General features: G+C 40.1%; 1 protein-coding gene and 1 long non-coding RNA gene across 2 annotated transcripts; both read right to left on the reverse strand.

The window, feature by feature from the left end:
- Window positions 1-439: 439 nt before the first annotated feature.
- LOC143908693 (uncharacterized) lies at window positions 440-3,328 on the reverse strand. The gene is made up of 4 exons (XR_013260216.1): window positions 3,262-3,328; window positions 1,722-1,894; window positions 1,482-1,649; window positions 440-1,301 (listed from the first exon to the last, which is right to left on the reverse strand). It is a non-coding gene; the product is annotated as an uncharacterized LOC143908693 (long non-coding RNA).
- A 7,631-nt stretch (window positions 3,329-10,959) lies between these two features.
- Window positions 10,960-16,038, reverse strand: LOC143908680 (uncharacterized). Its single transcript, XM_077426435.1, has one exon. The coding sequence runs from the start codon at window positions 16,036-16,038 to the stop codon at window positions 10,960-10,962; it is 5,079 nt and encodes a 1,692-aa protein (XP_077282561.1).
- Window positions 16,039-22,749: the final 6,711 nt, after the last annotated feature.

Here is a 22,749-nt window from a genome sequence, read left to right on the forward strand (position 1 = left end):
TCTAGATGTATAAAAACATTTTGTTCAGATGTATAAAGAGTACCCGATTGTTGTTAACGGTAGAATTAAGGCCCCTGCACAATAAAAAATATAAGGAACAAGAAACAGATATTAGGGATTAGAAATAAGAAATTAGGAATAAAGCTGGTGCAGCATTAATACACGGCTTCCGATAGGTTAAAAATCTATTGTCTGTGTTATTCCGTTTCTGTTGCCTGTATTTTTCATTATGCATCCAACTTTATTCTTGATTCTTTAATCCTAATCACTAATATTTGTTTCTTGTTCCTTATATTTTTCATTGTGCGGAGGCCTTTAAGCAATAATGTATTATATTTTCTTGTATATACAATAATCAAGTCCAGAACAAGCTTTTGCAAAATTAATTATAAATTTGCAAATTATACAATTTTGAAAATCTTTAAGACATTTTTGACAAGACAGCTTTTCTCTTTAAATAATAATTTATTTAATTATATTTACTGGACAATATAAAGTCTCGGACCTTTTCGTATGTTTCTTCAAATTCTCTCAAAGAATTTGATAAAAGATCCTTTAACAAATATGTATAATATAAATACAATAAAGAGCTAACCAATATATAGGAAAATATTTTTTATTTAAGATATTCGACATTTCTTTGGACAATTTGGACACATTGCGAGTTTAAATATAAAAATTATTATTTAATTTACAGGAGGTACACAAAGTCGGTAACATTACAAGATTACAAAGTAATATTTACTTGATCTATATGTTCATATAGAATTAAAAAATTAAACATACTTTATGTTTCGTTTGCAATACATTTCTTTAGAAATTTCAAAAATTAAATAATAAAAATTTTAAACTTCTGTCATAAATCGAAAACGATAGACTTTTGCGATCATTTTGACTGCATTTATTACTTACTGACTTTATTATTTTAATTTAGTGTTATATTACACATAATATGACCAAAAATCTTAATTACAGGTGCGTTTCGAAACGTACTGTATTAAAATCTGTAATTTATATTACAAAATATGCTACAAAATTTTCAGCACATTTTGGAATGTACCATATCTGTACAGTGCAATATTTATATATTTTATAATCTAACAACATAATCAATACATATAATCATATTACAAATGATATAGCATATTAGTATTATTCATTAACTAATATTATATGCATTATGTATGTTTATATGTTTTATCTCTAGTTACAGCGTTTGCAGAATTGGTGCAATATCGTAACCAAATAGTTTTAAGAGAGTTAAATAAACTTTAGGTATCCATTGTAGGAGATTGTTACAGCTGAAAAAGATGAAAGTGCAGATATAATCATAACATTATTGTTACATTGCAGAAGCATATCAGAATTGAATAAATCATCTATCTGAATTTTTTATCTAGTACAGTCCAGAAGCTTGGATTTTAAATGTACAGATAGCTCTATTTTTTTCAAATAAAATTTTTATTAATTATACAACTTACAAGATACGAATTTCAAATTTTACAATGCTGTAAATGCCTTTGATATCTTTATAAAAAGTTTGTTTTGTAACTTGGTACTTTCCACGAGTTGCAATTCTTGTCATTATCCTATATCGATTGATAATATCTCCGTGATCCTTAATAATGGCACGCACCATATTCAAGTTTCTAATAAGAAAAATAAGTTTGAAATTAAATATAACGAGGGCGAAAGAATTGATTATGACTATATTATTTTACCTAATTACTAGCATCATACTCTTAGGCATTGCGTTTCAATGCAGCCGTTGTTTTATCAAATCGCTCCTGCGCTCGTTTTTTCATATACTCATCCAGTGTTGTATTGTTTGAACATGACATAAAGGAAACTGTATACGGTGCCTGAGTTAACATTTCTGCTAGCAATATGTAATCTGAAATAATACATTAAGCTAAGGATAGAGTTTTAAGAATTTGAGAAATCAAGGAAAGAGATAATAACTTATATAATATTTAAACACTTATATATAGAGTTATAAATTACATAAAGAACGCGTAGACAAAAAAGGAAAAAATGAATAATTACGAATATATAAATAATCACGAATACCAATAAACGTACAATGCAATTATGTGAATTGACATAAAGATTAAAAAGAAAAAAGATAAAAACAAAGATAAAAAAAAGATAAAAAAAGATAAATAGAAAAAATAAGATAAAAAAATAAAAAAATAATAAAAAAAATAAAGATAAAATAAAGATTAAAACAAACTGAGAAAATGTAATCAAAAGACATGGTCGTTTTCATGTCAAGTTCACATAATACAACAGCAAAGTTTACTGTCAAATCGTGTATTTTTACGTGAAAATGAGAAGAAAGAAGCAATTTAAAAATATCTTCAATTATGATATCGATTAGGCTGATCAAATTTGTAATAGGTTATTTAATCCTTAATTGGGGTTTTATATCATAAAAGTGCCTTTACTTTTTCTAGCCCTAGAACATAATATTTAAGGCTCCTATTATAACGATATAAGCGGGGAGCACACACTTCTGCATAACGCATAATGCGTAAGCATAAGAAAATTGATTGGTCTATTTTCTTATGCACATGTGTATGGACCAATGGAGAAAATTGCTTTCTTTCTACTTTTACTTACCACTTGATTCCCGATCACTCCTGCCCATACGTTTATGGACCAGCGATATTAAAATCAAGTGGTAAGTAAAAGTAGAAAGAAAGCAATTTTCTCTTGTTGTTTAAGTGAAGAAACATTTTCATTCATTATTTCCAGATCGGTCCATACTTCCTCCCACCGCGTTTAACTGGCAATATTAATGCCAATTTTATTGAAAATTAATTGCCAGTTCTTCTCGCGGATGTGTCCCTTCGCGTACAGACGTAGCTAATTTTTCAGCACGACGGAGCTCCGGCTCATTAGTCGTCAACTGCGCGAAATATTAAACGCGCGTTTTCCGGATAGGTGGATGAGTTGTGGTGGCCCAATCGCCTGATCGGCACGGTCGCCAGATTCAAATGTATTAGGATTTTTTTGTATGGGGTCATATAAAAATTCTAATCGAGCACCGGCGTAATGGTGGAGAAAACGAAGTACGTGAAGCTATTTTTGTGGCCTTCCATACTATTACGCCGGACATGGCGCACCGTGCGACGCGCAATATTGTACGAAGGGCCGAACTCTGCATACGAGAGAGAGGACGCCACTTCGAACAATTTTTGCATTAAATAATGAGAGTGGATTAGGTCTACCGAGAAAACCACTATAAAAAAAACGCACCAAGCTATCTACCGCAAGGTGGAGTGGAAATGATAGCGTATCATTTTCTTGTCATCGAAAAGGCGAGAGGCTAAGAGCCAGCGCACGTACATTGTCGTAGTATCTTACGCCTTACGTACAGAAATTACGTACGAGAATGTTGCGTTACGCGGCACGTATGCAGCAAAAAATCGTGTGTATACGTTTAAATTTCTTTCTGTTACCAAAATTTAATTATTACTTCAATGTAAAATACACATCATACAACAACTATGTTATTATTTTCTTAACATTTTCATATGTTACATTTATGTCAACGTGATAACTGATAACTTAACATTTTATGCGTGTGTCATGTAGAAATTAAATATTATTTTGAGTTCTTTTAATACAATTATTTTTTAAAAATAAAACGTCTTGGGCTGAGTTTCCACTGAGCGCGTCACGCGTCGCGTCGTCACAAGTTAACCAATCAAAACATCCCATTTTATTACATTCTTGTGACGGGTTCGAAATGGGATGTTTTGATTGGTTCAACTCGGACGACGCGACGCGTGACGCGCTCAGTGGAAACTCAGCTTTATGGTGCGTGTCTACCTGCGAATAAAACTCGAGAGTAGCTCTCGAGATTGATTCTCGCAAATAGACATAATCCTGGAGAGTACCTAACGGAGAATGAATCGCAGCTCTCGGCGAGCGAACTTGTCAAGACCTATTATACTCGCAAATCGACACGACGTTATTTTACTCTCGGAGATCAGCTCGCCAAGCTCGAACGCTGTTCGTATTTTGAGAGCTACATGTTGAGAGTAAAAACCAAGATGGCAAAAGTTTGTTCCTTTGATGACACAAAGGAATTTATTGAACAATGCGGAAATCATGAACTATTGTAGAATACGATACTTTATAACTACTGTGACAAAAATAAAAAAATTTTTATGTTCTGCGAATAAAGTGCAAAAAAATTCATAATTTAAAGAATTAATTAAAAATATTTTTAATACATTCTCTAATTACTTATTGGTCAATAATTAGTTACACTTTAGTTTTACATACTTTGCACGTTTTAGTTACAGTGCTGAAATTAAATACATTTTTACATCGCGAATTAAGTACATTAAAAAAAAAAGAAAATAAAATTATTAAATATTTACATGTAAAAATCTAACATCAAGGTATTTCGCAAACTGAAAACTAAATAATAATATCGCACTATGTATTCCACTTCACAACTTGTAAGTCTGCAGAAACTTTTCATTGTTGAGAGTCTTCAAACTCAAGTTCTCTAATTAAAGCAGATCCAGCACCGAATGTACACCTGCGATCAATCCATTTGCTTGACCCAGAAGGTCTTTTTGTTGTTATTTAACACCCTTTTTCTTTTTAAAATAATGCTAGCCACTATAGTAGCCGCAAGTCTCTTCGTTTACGAGACATTATGATGTCACCACTTTCAGAGATCGACTAAAAAAGTACGTAAGTGGACACAGTTTTGAGAGAACTCTCCGAAAGAATACTCTCTGGATTCTTACGAGATGCTCGCAAGAGTACAATGTCAAAAAAATTACTCTCAGATGGACAGTGTCAGAATAACTCTCGAGAGAGATATTCTCGAGAGTTTTAAGACGCGTGTCCACCTGCGAGTAAAACTCTCCAGAGTAGCTTTCGAGAGTCATTCTAACACTGTCCATTTGAGAGTAATTTTTTTGACATTGTACTCTTGCGAGCATCTCGTGAAAATCCAGAGAGTATTCTTTCGGAGAGTTCTCTCAAAACTGTGTCCACTTACGTACTTTTTTAGTCGATCTCTGAGAGTGGTGACATCATAATGTCTCGTAAACGAAGAGACTTGCGGCTACTATAGTGGCTAGCATTATTTTAAAAAGAAAAAGGGTGTTAACTAACAACAAAAAGACCTTCTGGGTCAAGCAATGGATTGATCGCAGGTGCCGGATCTGCTCTAAATTAGAGAGCTTAAGATTGAAGATTCCCAACAATTAAAAGTTTCTACAGACTTACAAATTGTGAAGTGGAATACATAGTGCGATATTATTATTTAGTTTTCAGTTTGCGAAATACAGATTTTTACATGTAAATATTAAATAATTTTTTTTTAATGTATTAAATTCGCGATGTAAAAATGTATTTAATTTCAGCGCTGTAACTAAAACGAGCAAATTATGTAAAACTAAAGTGTAACTATAATTATTGACCAAGTAATAAGAGAATGTATTAAAAATATTCTTATCTAATTCTTTAAATTATGAATTTTTCGCACTTTATTCACAAAACATAAAAATTAAAAAAATTTTTATTTCTGTCACAGTAGTATTCTACAATGGTTCATGATCCGCATTATTCAATAAGTTCCTTTGTGTCATCATGTAGCTCTCAAAATACGAACAGCGTTCGAGCTTGGCGAGCTGATCTCCGAGAGTAAAATAACGTCGTGTCGATTTGCGAGTAGGTCTTGAAAAGTTCGCTCGCCGAGAGCTGCGATTCATTCTTCGTTATAGGTACTCTTTAGGAATATGTCCATTTGCGAGAATCAATCTCGAGAGCTACTCTCGAGAGTTTTACTCGCAGGTAGACACGCACCATTAAAGTTATTCTAACGTAAACAAAAGTTAAAGTAAAGCTTGTGGTAAACCTCGTAAACTTTGACATGCAAAATAATTAAATTTACTAAAATTAAATGTTTTTATTACACATAATTCAAGTTAAACTAATTAATATTATCTAAGGCGTAAGACGCTACGGCAATGCCTATGCAATACGTGTGCTCCTTGTGCGCTCATTTGCTCAGACGTTTTATTTAATAACTCGTTAATTATTGCGAATTTTGCAAAATGGTACGAGACTTTTCTTTTCAGTTTGACCCAATCTACCCCCCCTATTCGGGTGGTTATACTTTTATATCGAACACCCTGTATATTCTTATAATCTAGAGTTCTAGCAGAGAGAATTCTTCTCTCTGGTTCTAGTAAAGTGAGGGCCTTGTTAGGCGGCAAAGTTTACTGGATTCAAATTTTCGATTATGAGTTATCATCATAGATTTATATGTACGTGTCGGGTGGCATGACTCGTATTTTGGTAAAATTCCGGAGTTGAACAGCAACCCCTATATGTGGTCTATAGAAGGTTCAAAGGAGTAAAAACAGTTTTCTAACGTAAGAAGAGGAAGGAGTACCTAGTGGGCAGTGGTTGATGATGTCTGAGAACGGATTGTAGTTCTCGCGAAGGCGGTTCCACACAGGGATTAATACAAACCCTTTCCCCTTACCTCTTACTCCTTATTCCTTACTTCTTACCTCTTACCCCTTAAAAAAAAGGATTAAAAAATTCGAATTTTAATTAAGGCTTAATTCATACTTAATAGTTTATCATGATTCGGATTTTGACACAGGTCCGGGATTGATCAGCAAGCCCCTGTGGCCTGTATATAGGGATGAAAAGAGATAAAAACAATTCCAAGAAAAAAAAAGAAAGGAGTGATGGACGGTGATTAGTGTCTGAGGACGGATTGTAGGCTTTGCAATAGTAGTTCCATAGGGGTTGATGCCAACCCCCCTCCCTCACTTCTTAAAAAAAAGTTAAAATTTTTGAATTTTAAATAAAGCTTAATTTATATTTAGTTCGTCATAAATCGGATTTTAGTTTACGTCTAGGGTGGTTACTTCACTCCAGTATATGCAATATTCAACGCTTGAGCTTGTTACAAGCTAGGGAGCGGTCGGGGAGGATTGGCACCTGGAACGAATGGTAGCTCTCATAAAACCAGATCCAATACCGTTAGACTCATCCCTTTAGCTCTCTTCGTTTGGAAGTTAATTTTTAAAATTAAAGGTTGAAGGGGGTTGAAAATAAAAAATGGTCCGATTGAAATGAGTTAAAATTCTGTAAATAGGGCTCTATGTGGCTGACAAAAAAGGTCTTTATCATATTCATCTTCTAAAATTAATAGTTAAAAAGTTAGGTTAGGTTAATTTTGCAAGATATATATTTTGTGCGTAAAATTGAATTTAAAGGAATATAAGTATAATATTTTATAAACTGTTTCTCAAAATTGCTGTAGACTTAATATAGGATGCATAAGACATTTAAAATGTATGAAATGTACAACGACATAATAAAATGAGAAGATATAAAATACAATAGCGTAATGAAAGGTGCAAAAATTGAAAAGAGTTGCATCGACATCAATAAGCACCAAATTATGTGAGAAACAACAATCGAAGATGGACATATAATCTCCAGCAGCATTCTTAGAGTGCCCGGCGTATCCCAGCAAACAAAAAAAGATTGAAAAGAATTAAAACGGGATTGCCCAGGAATTCAATTAAGGACTTTCCAAATTCCATTGTGTCCAAAAAAGGGATTAAAATAGTTTCAATATCATGGAATTCTTTATTTTGGAAAGAATTTGTCTTTTTTGAATCCCATCCAATTCCGACACAAAAATATTATACCACTGAATGCCAGGTTAGGGATTGGAAAGTTTCGTCATGAATTCCATTGAATACCATTGATTCCGTTAACGAAATGAATACCACTAAATGCCAGGTTAGGGATTGGAAAGTTTCGTGATGAATTCCATTGAATACCATTGATTCCGTTAACAAAATGAATACCATTGAATGCCAAACTAGGAATTAAAAATTTCCGTATTGAATTCTATTAAATTCCGTCTATTCTGACAATAAAATGAATACCATTGAATGCCAGGATAGGGATTGAAAAGTGTCTGTGTTGAACTCCATTGAATTCCGACTATTCCGACAATAAAATAAATACCATTGAATCCCAAATTTGGAAATCAATATGTATATATCGAATTCCATTGAATTACGGCGATATTTACAACAGAACAAATTCCATTTTATTCCAAATTAAGATTGAAAAACGAGTACAATACGTTAAATTCCTAGTTTTATCCCATTGTTATTTGGGTCTATAATATATATTGAATATGTCATTCCCTATCACTTACAAAATTGAAAGTCATTCTTATGAATTAATTGTAATTTTAAAAGTTTTGTATTAGTTTAATTTTTGGTAACTTTGGGATAAACAAACTAATGTAAAACATTAAATTTTTTAAATATTCAACAGTCGGTATTGTTACATTAAAATAAAACGTTTTATTTACAAAAATCATATTAGACAATTTTTATTGCAAATATATATACAATTATATATATATATATATATATATATATATATATAAGAATTCTTTTTCGATTCTCTGTGCTATCTGGATACTCCGAGTAACAAGCACACTGAGAGAAAAAATGTTTTAAACAAAGTAAATACATTTACTTAAAATTATTGTTTTTGATTGAAGTAAATATTCATTTTATTTAAATAAAAATATCTAATTCCAAATAAATATGTGTATTGTATTAAATAAATTATTTTAAGTCATTACATTTTCTACATTTAAGTAAAGATTTCATGAGAAATACAGAATATTATTTATTAAACAAAGTAAACTGTTATTTTAAGATGAGAAATCTAACTTTCTTCACTTTAAAAATTTCATCTTAGAAAATGTTTTCTAGAATTAAAATGACAATTTTTTTAGTTGAAATTTATATGCTCTTTGACACTTAATATCTTGTGTTATAAGTAAACATTAATCAAGAAAATAATTTTTTTCTATGTAGTAACATTTTTTTAAGAAAGAATGTAATATTTAAAATCTATACGCCAAGAAAATAAATATTTAAATCAAATAAAATAATTTCTTGAGCCATGTAATAAATCATTTTCTTGAATAAAGTATGACTTTTGTGGGTTATAAAGTTTACTTTTCTTAATGACAAAATTTTACTTTCTTGAAGAAAATTACTTCTTAGATGGCTTCTATCAAGAAAATATTCTTTTAAACCAATGTGGCGGTACGCGCCACCAGTGATACACGCCCGCGCGGAAAATGGGTAGTTCGCATCAACGCCGCTTGGCGTTGCATCGCCCGCACATTCTCTCGAGTTCAAAATTCCGCACCGACTGGTATATAGGGAGACTCCCTACGGGACCGAATAAGATATTTTTGGATATTTTCAGGCGCTAGTCGCCTAGGGCAAGAGTTCCCAAGCTCTAAGCCCACACGGCGCCAGTGGTCTGACTACAAAAATAAACGTTTATTTAAAAGCAATGATCCTTTCTTATTTTCATAAAATTGTGTTTGTGTGGTCATTACGGGAGGAATTTAAAACAATTTCCTAAACCATCTAATGCCATGCAATTCCATAACCTTTACGGATTCCATAGAATTAGATGGAATTAAAAATTTCTTTTTTGGATTCCATGGGATTGGACCATTTCACATTTTGAATCCCATCTAATTTCATCTAATTCCGCCAAAAAAGAGATTCAAAGGTATTAAAAAATTTTAATATCTTTTAATCTTTTTTTGTTTGCTGGAATTGCCACAGGTATCATTGAATAGTGATTAAAGTTAATTAAAATTAATTAAAATACTATTTGCAATTATACATTATCATTCTGGTAAATTTCATGTTGATAACATTAATGTTATAAAAACGTAAACAAATAAGAATATTAAAAAAAATGTGTTATACAAGATGATAGTGAAATTCAATCTATAAACTATTTTATCATAGTTCTAGTAATGATAATGTTATTGCAAAGAAAAGGAACATATACAAAATTTGCTCAAATTTATTAGTGTATCATTATTAAGTTTATTTGTTTAATTTATGAATATAAGTCAATATGTATAACACAATATAATCCTAAGATATATTACAAGAAAGACTTATAGAAGTTAAAAATTATAAGGCTCTCGTGATTAAATCGATTAAAGGAAAAGAGGCAGTAAGAGCCGGCACGGTAAATAGGGCGCAAGTTATATATATTTCTTATCGTCAATACATAAAAAATTCGCGAACGTTTCGACCATTTTTTGTGGTCATCTTCAGCGCAATAAATTAGAAACGTGTAAATTAGAAACTGCTCGGGGGGCGGTAGAGCCGTACCCGGATTTGCGATAAAGCGAAGCTCGAAGGACCAGGGGGGATGTGTAAAGTCTCCCCAAAGCGAAAATTAAGTTAAACAAATGCGACTCACCGTTCGTTGTGCCGTCGACTCCTGGCGGTCTCGTCTCGGTCGCGATCGGGCTCGTGCAGCAACGCAGGCAGGGCAGCAAGCAAGGCGAAAGCGAGGCAGGCAGCAGTAATTTAAGGCAGGCAGCAAGCAAGCAGGAGGAAGCAAGTAAAGGCAGCACACAGACAAGCCGAGAAAGTGGGCGACCGCACTATCCGGGAGCGAGCGGATGATCTCGCGACTCCGAATATTAGCACAAGTCTCTCTGCTCCGATACTCTATCTGTGCTCCGTTAATCTCTCCGTGCTCCGAGACGTCGTAACGATCAGACGTCGTAACGATGAGCCGGCGTAACGATGAGTGCTGAGGGCTCGCGGCGCTGGAACAGTGTCGCGAGCGAGTGCTTGTTCTTCTGGCGGGTGCCCTCGTGGGGTGAGCGAGGGCAGCACCGATTGGTGAGTCGCGCGATTATCGATTCCGCGTTGATCGCGATCCGCCGACGTTTCGCGCGAGTCACCGAAATACTTAAGACTAGGTACGCAAGAATATTGTGTACAACGAGTAATGAGACTAAACAATACATGCATCTAACTACAGTTTGGTGAGCGCCAAACATACCGCCCACCAAAATACAACGAGTTGTATTTTATTTCAATTCGAATCGGTCGCCTGTGGAGCAGGGCCCATCGGTAGGGGGCACAGCTTCACTAGGGGACGCGTGATAGTGCCGTCCGCCACCCGCACCGTGGCGACACGCGGGACGCCGTCGCTGCCCGGATGCAGCGCCTCCACTCGTCCTCGCCTCCAACGCAGAGGAGGCATGTTGGCGTCCTTGATGAGGACTAACGCACCGACACCGAGCGGGTTGACTGAGGTCCACCATTTGGGACGCTGTTGCAGGGTATGGAGATACTCCTGATGCCAGCGCCTCCAAAAGTCTTGGTGTATTCGTTGGACGAGTTGCCACCGACTCAGCCGATTCATCGGTAACGGGGTCACGTCTTGAGTGGGAACGGAGACGAGCGGTTCCATCGTGAGGAAGTGACCCGGCGATAGGACTTCGAGGTCGGCAGGGTCGGCGCTCATCGGGCAGAGGGGTCTGGAATTCAGGACGGCCTCGACCTGCGCGAGGACCGTCGTGAATTCCTCTATTGAGAGGATTTGATCACCCACGGTCCGCCGCAGGTGGGTTTTAAAGGTCTTGACTCCCGCCTCCCAGAGGCCCCCGAAGTGGGGCGCGGAGGGAGGATTAAAGGACCACTTGATCTTCTCTCGCTCCGCTGCGAGGCCCATGCGGCCTTCCAGTTCCCGTGCGGCCCCTACAAAATTCGTTTCGCAGTCGCTGTAGAGAAGCGAGCAGCGTCCGCGTCGGGCCACAAAGCGTCGCAGCGCAGCGAGGAAGGAGTCGGTGGACAACGAGAAGGCGGCTTCCAGGTGCACCGCCTTAACCGAAAAGCATACGAAAAGGCACGCGTACACTTTGACGGAGGAGACTCCCCGGGCTCGTCGCGTGACTATGTTGAACGGTCCCGCGAAATCCACGCCGCTGATCGAAAATGGCTTGGCCTGTCGGACCCTATCGGCCGGTAGTTCCGCCATGAGGGGCTGAGAAGTGTGTGGCCTTACGCGGAAACATTGATGACATCTCGAGAGTACGCGCTGTATAGCGCGATGCACCCCGAGGACCCAATAATGTTGCGTGAGCAGGTATTGCAGCGTGCGCCGACCAGGGTGCATGTTCGTGCGGTGCACGTGTTCGATAACGAGATCTGTGAGTCTATGTTTACAGGGCAGTAAGGCAGGGTGCTTGTTCTCGAATGTCAATCCGGATTTTGCAAGCCTGCCGCCCACCCTGAGAATACCCACCGGATCAAGGAAGGGAGCGAGTTTGCGAAAGGGCTTGGGGAGCCTTCTCCCGCTTTGAAGACGATCGATCTCATCGCGGAAAGCATCCGCCTGTACACTCTTCACAACGAGTAGTAACGCGGAATGCAGTTCGAGCTGATCTATGGCCAAAGTCGTAGGAGCAGATTTTGCACGGGAGTGATGTACAAACCTGAGAATGTATGCTATAATTCGACCAATTTTCTCGATTGATGAGAATCTTTCGAGCAATGAATGTACCGCGTCAGGCGGCTCGAGCGTCACGAGCGATACGATTTTCTCCTCCTCGATCGGAGGGGTTTCCGAATCGTGGGACGGCTCAACTCGGGGTTCGAAGCGAACAAGCCACTCAGGGCCTGCCCACCACATCGAACAGGCCACCAGATCGCGAGGATAAAGCCCGCGGGAGCAGTGATCCGCCGGATTGGACTCCGTGTCGACGTGACCCCAAGCTGATACCGGCACGTTGTCCTGAATGAGGGCAACGCGATTTCTAACGAAGGTCTTCCACCGTTGTGGTGCTGAGCGGATCCAGGCCCGGGCGACCTCGGAATCCGTCCAAGCATACTCGTCGTCAATGTCAAGGTGTCCGCGGAGGGTGCGCCGGACGTACGCGATTAATTTAGACAAGAGCAGAGCCGCGCAGAGCTCCAGACGGGGAATGGTGAGGGGGCGAAGCGGGGCGACCTTAGACTTGGCGCACAGTAATCGGACCCCGACGCCGTCGCGCGTAACGATTCGCAGATAAATCACGGCTCCGTACCCCAGCTCGCTGGCATCGCAGAACCCGTGGAGTTCGCAGCGATCTACGTGGCACGAGTTAAACGCGCGAGAAACGCGAAGGGAAGATAACACGCCGAGCTCCGTCTGGAAACGACTCCAACTGCGACGAATGTCCATCGGAGGCTCATCATCCCAATCTAACTTGAGGGTCCACAGACGCTGAATTAAGCACTTCGCCGTAAAGGTGAGTGGGGCCAGAAAACCCAGGGGGTCGAATATGCGCGCTACTTCCGACAGTATAGTGCGTTTGGTGCACTCACGATCCAACGCGTTGACTTGAAACCCGAAACTGTCAAATTGTGAGTGCCACCGAAGGCCCAATATCTTCTGAGATTGATCCTCGCTTGACTCGAAATCTAACATTGATTGGCTACATAACTGCGGGTCGAGGCCCTCCAGCGCGGCAGGATGGCTGCTCGACCACTTTCGAAGTTCGAAGCCGGCGCTTCGGAGAAGCGATAGCAATTGGTCGCGGAGTGCGCGAGCCTGTTCCACCGTCCGAACGCTTGTCACGACGTCATCCACATACAGCGCCTCGAGTAGGGCTGTGAACGCTAGAGGATATTTCTCGCGATATTGATGAGCTAACTGGAGCAAACAATAGATCGCCAAGAACGGGGAGGCGCTAAAGCCGAATGTAACTGTTTTGAGTAGATAATCGAGGATGGGGTCCGACTCCGAGAAGCGCCAGACGATACGTTGGTAGTTGCATTGCTCCGGGCTTATCCAAATCTGGCGAAACATCTGCTTCACGTCCGCGGTTAGAGCGATCGCTTCGGCGCGGAACCGAAGCAGGATGGCGAGCAGGTCCTGCTGCAGCTTCGGACCGCTGAGCAGGGTGTCGTTGATCGACAGACCGTCCGGGCCTCGCGAGGACGCGTTGAACACTACCCGCAACTTAGTGGTAGTGCTATCGAGTTTATACACACCGTGGTGCGGTAGATAATAAATGTGGCCATCCGACGGGAATGGATTGCGAATTACCTCCATGTGTCCGCTATCGAGATAGTCCCGCATGAAACTATTGTAACCAGCTCTGAACTCCGGATCAGATTTAAATCGACGCTCTAGTGCGCGGAGACGACTAACCGCAATGGAGCGCGAGCCGACGAATGTAGGAGGATCCGACGCGAACGGGTACGAGACCACGAAACGACCCGAGAGGTCACGATATGTGGTCTTGGCGAAGATTTCCTTGCAGCGTCGATCCTCGTCCGAACAAGAAGTGTCCTCCGGCACCTCCTCCAATTGCCAAAAGCGACCCACCGATGTCGCGATCGACTCGAGCGTAGTCGCGAATGACCTCAGGGGCGCTGCTTGGACTGATGGGGATACCGCGCCCGTCAGAACCCATCCGAAGACTGAATTGAAGGCGTCGGGTTCTCCCCTCTCCCCCTTACGACGGCCCTCCCGTAGCACCGACACAAACGAGTCCGCCCCCAGGAGGATGTCAACACCGCCGGGCACGAAATATTCGGGATCCGCGAGCGGCAATCCCTGCAAGTGTTTCCACGGTTGGACCTCCACCTTGTCATTAGGCAGCGGCGAGGTTATGCACGAGAGAACCGTAGCCTCTATTGAGAACCGGGTGTCGTCGCGACCGCGCGCGCGGATCACGAGGGAGGTGAGGCCCCTCGTCGTTGCCGCCCTGGCTTCGTTTATCGCCAACACGGTTGCACTGTGTTTGGTGCGACGAAAGCCGCCCTTCCGGAGGCAGCCCTCGGTAATAAAGTTGGCCTGACTCGCGCTGTCCAGCAATATGCGTACGGGGAACGCATTGCCACGCGCGTCTATCGCCTCGGCTCGTACGGTGGACAGGAGGACGATTCTATTGGCCAGGCTAGTCATGGTTACAATCGGCGCATCCTCCGACTGAGGAGCGGGTACGGCGTCCGGTTCGGCAGGAGTCGCGCTAATGGGTTCGGGTTTAGGGGTAGTATTGGAGCTCTGCTCGTAATGCAGAAGCGTATGATGCTTTGTGCCGCAGGACCGACATGCCCACGCGGACGGACAGTCTTTCATGCCATGCCCCGAGCGCAGGCAGTTGAGGCACAATCTCAAGTCGCGAGCCTTAGCCTGCCTCTCCCTCGGCGAGAGTTTTAAAAACTGGGAGCACTTCGACACGTAGTGAGACTCCTTACAGACGGGGCAACCGGCCGCGTTAGTCACGAACGAAGAGACCGGTGTGGACTTGGGTTTGGAGGACGGGCCCGCGACGGCCTCGAGAACCTGACAATGCTCCGCTAGAAATTTCGTGAGTTGTGTATATCGCGGTATCTCCTCAGCCCGGTGAGCCGACTCGAATTTTTCCCGAAGGGAACGAGGAAGCTTGTCTAACAAAAACTTCAGTAGGATAAAGTCCCATGAATCGGTAGGGAACTTCATCAATGCGAGCGCGCGCGTGTTCTCGGTAAACGTATCTAATAAGTGGTGAAGAGCCTCGGCCGTCTCCACCTTCAATGGCTTTGCCTCGATTATCGAATTCAAGTGATGGTCCGCTAACCTTCTCTTATTCCGGTATCGATCGACCAGCGAGTCGTAAGCGATCAGATAGTACTCATCGGAAAACGGCAGGTTTTTCACCACGTTGAGTGGTTCCCCTTTGAGTGAAGCCAGCAGATACTGGTATTTCTCTATCGCGGAAATCTGCTGGTTATGTATCGCCGCGTTGAACAACGCGATGAAGGAAGGCCACAACGTAAGGTCGCCGGAAAACTGCGGCAGCGGGATCTTAGGTAACTTGACCACCGAGGCCGGACCCGAGGGCGGTGCCGGCGCGCCTGCGAATGGCGCGCCCGTTTCACGGTGATATCGACTCTTTACGGCGTAATGCATCTTGTCGAAACTGGCTCGGATTCCGTCCTCGACCTCGAAATCCGCCGCTTCTTGTATGACCTTCAGGTGGAAGGCCTCAAAATCGTCCGCGATCTTCGCTACGCTCGAGTAGCGCGCGAGGAAGGTCGCTCGTATTGCCGCGTCGGTCGCGGCTTGTAGTGAGAGGTCGTGTATTTCCTGCATACGCCGATTGCATACTTCGCGACGAGCATATGCGTTTTTCGACATGATGTAACAAAGGGGTCGGCCACCACAGACAGACGAAGCTAAGAGCGAAGGGTAAACGACGAATAGGCAGTCGGAGGCGACGGCAACTCGACCCAACAATATCGAAACCCGGCGAAACAATCACGAAAGTCAGGTCGCCAAGGTGAGGGGTAACGGACGGCTCCGTTTGGCGCTCGCGCAAGTCCCGAGGGAATATTCTCGATAATATTCCTCGAGTTGAACGCGGAGAATATCAGCCGTTGGATTAGCGCGATAAACACGCGTCGCAGAGTTCGAAAGGCAAATATTCTCGCTCAGCGACAATAATATTTTCGAGCGATGGTACTATCGGACGGAGCACGAATGTCGGGATAATACAAGTGCTGGGTCGGGCGGTACGTACCTCGCAACGCCGTAAACACGAGCGATGCTCGAGACTATATAGAAAAACAACGCGCGCGAGACCGGCCCGTAATCGAAGGCCACGGCCGTTGTCTCTATGCGCGAAAGTATCGCTGGCCCGGAATACTCGGATATTCGACCGAATATTTCGGTTACGATTAGATCAATCAAATGGCGACTAATTACCGCGGCTAGCGCGGATTGGATTTTAAGGCGATTAACGGCTGCGGCCCGAGCTATGACGAACGAAGTTCGCACGCGTATTCCCGTTGCGAAGCGAGCGTTGCACGAGAGATACCGCGCGAGACACGAGTCGTCGGCACGCCGAGCGTTATTGCACCTCGTTAATGCGAGAATAAGGATTCAGCGAATTCTCGTAGATTGGTGGCTGATGGCCGTTTGCGCGATGCTACGCGAGAATTCCCTTCGCGAAGCGAGCGTTGCGAAACGGGAGATCCTGCGAGACCCGCAAGGTCACGCACTATTGCACCACGCGTTACAGAACACAAGATTCGGTGACTTAAAACAATGAAAGGACACGCGAAAGGTCGGCGGTAATAGACTAATCGCGTTGATATGATAATCCGGCTCGAAGGACCAGATGCTCGGGGGGCGGTAGAGCCGTACCCGGATTTGCGATAAAGCGAAGCTCGAAGGACCAGGGGGGATGTGTAAAGTCTCCCCAAAGCGAAAATTAAGTTAAACAAATGCGACTCACCGTTCGTTGTGCCGTCGACTCCTGGCGGTCTCGTCTCGGTCGCGATCGGGCTCGTGCAGCAACGCAGGCAGGGCAGCAAGCAAGGCGAAAGCGAGGCAGGCAGCAGTAATTTAAGGCAGGCAGCAAGCAAGCAGGAGGAAGCAAGTAAAGGCAGCACACAGACAAGCCGAGAAAGTGGGCGACCGCACTATTCGGGAGCGAGCGGATGATCTCGCGACTCCGAATATTAGCACAAGTCTCTCTGCTCCGATACTCTATCTGTGCTTCGTTAATCTCTCCGTGCTCCGAGACGTCGTAACGATCAGACGTCGTAACGATGAGCCGGCGTAACGATGAGTGCTGAGGGCTCGCGGCGCTGGAACAGTGTCGCGAGCGAGTACTTGTTCTTCAGGCGGGTGCCCTCGTGGGGTGAGCGAGGGCAGCACCGATTGGTGAGTCGCGCGATTATCGATTCCGCGTTGATCGCGATCCGCCGACGTTTCGCGCGAGTCACCGAAATACTTAAGACTAGGTACGCAAGAATATTGTGTACAACGAGTAATGAGACTAAACAATACATGCATCTAACTACAGTTTGGTGAGCGCCAAACAGAAACTCTATTGTAACGCGGTCATTGGGCTATTGTATATTCGCACGTTGCACGTTCCTTTTTCCATGCGGTCATTCCGGTGTGTGTGCGCTACTCCATAGGCAAGCAACCTTGAAGAAGGCCAGGAGGACCATGCTGATGCATTTGGTACTTCATTATATATGTTACACGATACCTGCGTACATACGGAGCGACACACTGATTTATGGTTCACATCGATATAAAATTGAAGTTACTTACAATGAAATCGTGAACGGTATAGCGCACAAAACGGTAGACAACAGACGCAAGTTATCTTGACATTGTTTCGAGAGATAATACTTGATCGTAGAACGGTACAGCGCACAGATAACGGACGCAAGCTGTCTCGACAATGTTTCAAGAGGTAATGACCGATCTAATATGTTTCGCTTGTCTCGAGGTTAAAAGATCGATGTATAAGAATTCGGTGAAAAACAAATAGCGGTAATGCCAGTTGAGAGATCGATGTATAAAAATATTCGTTGCAAAACAAATAACGGTAATGCCAGTCAAAGACCTTGTAACACGGTAATCTATGTATAATACATAGATTCACAATAATATAATAAATAAAGCGTGAAACGCGGAGCTCTCAAATTTTTTGGTCCTCCTGGCCTTCTAACTTGGGAGAGACTCAAGGTTGCTTGCCTATGGAGTAGCGCGCACACACCGGAATGACCGCATGGAAAAAGGAACGTGCAACGTGCGAGTATACAATAGCCCAATGACCGCGTTACAATAGAGTTTCTAATTTACACGTTTCTAATTTATTGCGCTGAAAATGACCACAAAAAATGGTCGAAACGTTCGCGAATTTTTTATGTATTGACGATAAGAAATATATATAACTTGCGCCCTATTTACCGCGCCGGCTCTTACTGCCTCTTTTCCTTTAATCGACTTATAGAAGTATTATTCTCACACAATTAACATACTTTGAAATCTATTCTGTAAAAGAGGAATTTTTCTGATAGGCCAACCATATATTGTGTGTTTCTTTAAATTTTTATTTAACTAGACATCACAGACGCGCGCTATTTAGCTTTAAACGGGTGCGTTCGGGGAGCTCGCTACCGCGCTACCAACGCTAACGCTATTAACTCCATTCATGGAGCCAAGATAGCGCTAGCGAATGCGAGCTCCATGAACAGCAGTAGCGTACTAGCGTAGCGTTTCGTAGACCCCTGCGCCGCCAAATTTAAAAAGCTGAGTTAATAGATGCTGTCGTATCAATTACTTCTTTAATATTTTCAGGGGAGAAGTTGAGAGTAATATGTGTGTAAATGAATACGATTCATTTGTAGTAAAACAACTTAAAGAAACTATTTTACAAAACATAAAAAAGCGATTTTAAATTTATAAAACTCATGTTTGCGGAGCACTTCTGGATCTGACTCTTCAAAGTGTTACAGGTGTTGTTGAATATCTCGCAGACAAGCAGCAATCTCCTAAGGAATTTTTAATATATATGATCCACAAAATGGTTCCCCTGAATATTAGAAATGAGATGAAATTTTTATATTTTATTTATTAACATTAAGCGATGTTTTAGATTAGATCATATTTCAACAAATATTTTTGTTCTAGTAAAATTTATTGTCCAATTGAATGACATTGTTTTTATATATAAAACGAGAAATATAATTAAATCTATTTTTTAATAATATATCCATATTTGGTTCTATTTGATTATATATGCTATATAAAATTAATTTATACTTTTAATACAATGAAAAAATTAGTGTATATGAATTTTGTCCACTAAACTATATATAACTTTTATTACAGATTTTATAAACATATCTAACAATAAGCAATACCTAGTCTAGGTAATTTACAGTATCTAGATTTACAAAATCTAGGCTTAATATTGTAATTAAGCCTAGTATATATTTAAGTCTTACATAGTTTATATTGCAACAGCTTCTATATTAATCACCAAGCATAAGATTATTATTTTTAAATATAAGTCTCATGTTAGTTTTACTTTTTTATAATAGGCATTTAATAAAGAAGATTATCCTAATAAGTCGTGTGAGCTTCTTGGAGTTAAAAAATTACGATTGGAGTTGGGGCTGCGAAACATACTAGCATTATTCCTCCTGAAGTCTTATTCTTGTCGAAGTTAAAAAGTATTTACATATGTCAGAATCTATTATCGAAAATCCTCTACAATGGTAGAATAAAATAAAATTGTCACTGCCGAATTTGTACAAATTGGTATGCTGCATTTATGCCATACCGATTACAAGTTCAGCATCTAAACGCGCATTTTCTTCTGCAGGTTTGCTTATCACAGCAAAACGTTCTTCGTTAAAATAATCAAAATTTAATAAAATATTATTTATTCTCGATAAATATTTCAAATTAATAAAAGATATGTATTTAAAGTCAGTAAAATAAGTTTTACATTAAGTATAAGTTATATTATTCATATTATTTATACAACTTATATATATATATATATATATATATATATATATAATATGTGAAGAAATGTTTAATAAGTATAAGAGAGAAAGAAGTCTGATATCTGATGGTTATACAGCGAATTACATTTTATTTTTGTTACTTATGATATGGTCAGGAATAACATTTTAAAATAAATTTTATTTTCTTTTGTGAAAGAAAAGATATTAGTAATGCTAATAAAGTGATCGTATTTTGAAAACAAGTGCTGAGTATTTATTGTTTGCTATTTTTGTTCATATTATTTATGAAAAGTTAAAATTGTTATAAAAATGTATTAACGCCGACGTTCGCCGTCGCCGCTGATAAATTATCACCATCACCCGCCAATTTCGCCGCCGCTGAAAGAGAAAATTATCGGCGAACTTTGCCGCCGCCAAACTATTTTGCTTCAAACGCCGCCGGGCCGCAATTCACTACCATTCACTATTGCGCTGTTCATAGAGCCTATACTACGTTTACGCAAGCGTTACTTCTGTAGTAACTTATGATATATCATACGTTTACGCGGAGTGAATTATCGCAAGTTACTACAAAATCCCGTTTACGCGAAGGAATTATCGTAAGTTACTACGAAAGTAACGCTCGCGTAAACGTAGTATGTAAACGCTAACGCTATTAATGCACTACCTCGGAAGGAAGAGCGTTGGTAGCGAGCAGTTATTGTTAAGATGGTAATGTCATTTTCTTTAGTGTTCTATCTATCTACTTTGTAATCCTAGTTCTAAGATTTTGCGTTCTTTTAATTTTACACAGTTGGTACTACTGTTCTGTTCTTCCGTTCGCTCGTTAATCAGATACTAAAAAGTTACGTTAAATTGTAGTCTCAGTAAATTATATAAGAGGCAAATAAATAGTATCAGAGAAACAGAAATAATACAGGAGTCTCGTAGAGTTTATTGTAGAAATCCTATCAAACAACAGGTTATGGGCCCAGGCTACAGTATTGCAGAGAATTCGTAAGATACATATCAGCGAGGTTAAGTACGATATCTCAAATGGCTCAAAGTATAAGTAAAAGTAATTTCTACAACATTGAACCACTGAACGGCGAAAATTATGAAGCCTGGAAATTTAGAGTCAAAACAATATTGATTGAGAATAATGTAGAAGAGATGATAGCAGTTAAATATAGCGATGGAAATTACGAGACTCAGATACAAAAGAAGAAGCAAGAAAGAAAGAAAGAGAATAAGTGCAAATCTATACTTGTACAATGTATAGATGATACACAAATAAATACAATACGAGACAAGGCAACAGCGTATGATATGTGGATGAGTCTACAAGATGTACACGAGAAAAGAAGTCTATCCGGAAAATTATTCCTTCGAAGAAAATTAATGTCAATGAAGATGAATGAAGGAGAGAAGCTAGAGGATTTTCTATCAAAATATGATCATGTTCTATGTCAGCTGAAATCATCAGGTGCTGAGATAAAAGAAGAAGATGCTATCTGTACGTTACTACTTGCATTACCAAAGTCATATGAAACAGTGGTGACGGTTATTGAAAATATGGCAATGGAGACATTGGACATGAATTATGTGAAGACAAGATTAAGGATAGATTCAGAGAAGAAGAAAGAAAAGGATGAAAGTCAGAGTGAACCAACGAAGCCAGCTGCATTCAACACCAATAAGCCAATAAAATGTTACAATTGCGGTGAGATTGGACATATCAAGAAATATTGTCAGAAGCCACTTCAAGATCAACCGAATTATCAAGGCAATACATCTAAGGGACCACAAAACAGAAGAGGGTTCCTTCATACAAATAGAGGAGGTAGAGGTTATCGAGGATGGAACAACCAACCAAATTATAGACATCCTAACCACAACCAACAAAAAAGAGGACATTATGCCGATGCGGATAATACGCGTGAAGATAGTATATGCTTTTTAAGTAATAGAGACAGTAATACAGAGGAAGTAAGTAATGAAAATATTTTGTTCTTTGTTGATTCGGGATGTACTGATCATTTAGTAAACAACAAAGAGTATTTCAATGATTTTATGAAATTAAATAAACCAATAAAGATAGCAGTTGCCAAAGACAAAAGTTATTTAGAAGCAATAGGTGTAGGAAATATTAATGTTCAAAGTTGTGTGAATGGCAACAAAATAAAATGTACTATTAAAAACGTTTTTTATGTCCCGAATCTGAAGAAAAATCTATTGTCAGTTAAAAAATTAGAAATGTTTAATATAAGTGTAATATTTGAAAAAGGTAAAGTAAAGTTGTTCGATGGAAGGAGGATAATAGGCTTAGGCCATAGAAATAATCTGTATGAAATATCTTTTACAGTCTTTAAAAATGAATGTTTGTATATTAATAAGGAAAATGAAGAAACTAAATTATGGCATAAGAGATATGGTCACATAGGTTACTCAAGTTTAAAAGTATTAATAGATAAGAATATGGTTGATGGTATTAAAAATATAAAACCAAGTAAAGTAGAGTTTTGTGAGTCATGTGTAAATGGTAGAATGACGAAGTTACAATTCGGAAAATGGCAGAAAAGCAAAAGTA

This window comes from Temnothorax americanus, unplaced genomic scaffold, assembly GCF_048541705.1.
Source record: "Temnothorax americanus isolate GAGA-0224 unplaced genomic scaffold, ASM4854170v1 Scaffold111, whole genome shotgun sequence".
NCBI classification, from domain to species: Eukaryota; Metazoa; Arthropoda; class Insecta; order Hymenoptera; family Formicidae; genus Temnothorax; species Temnothorax americanus.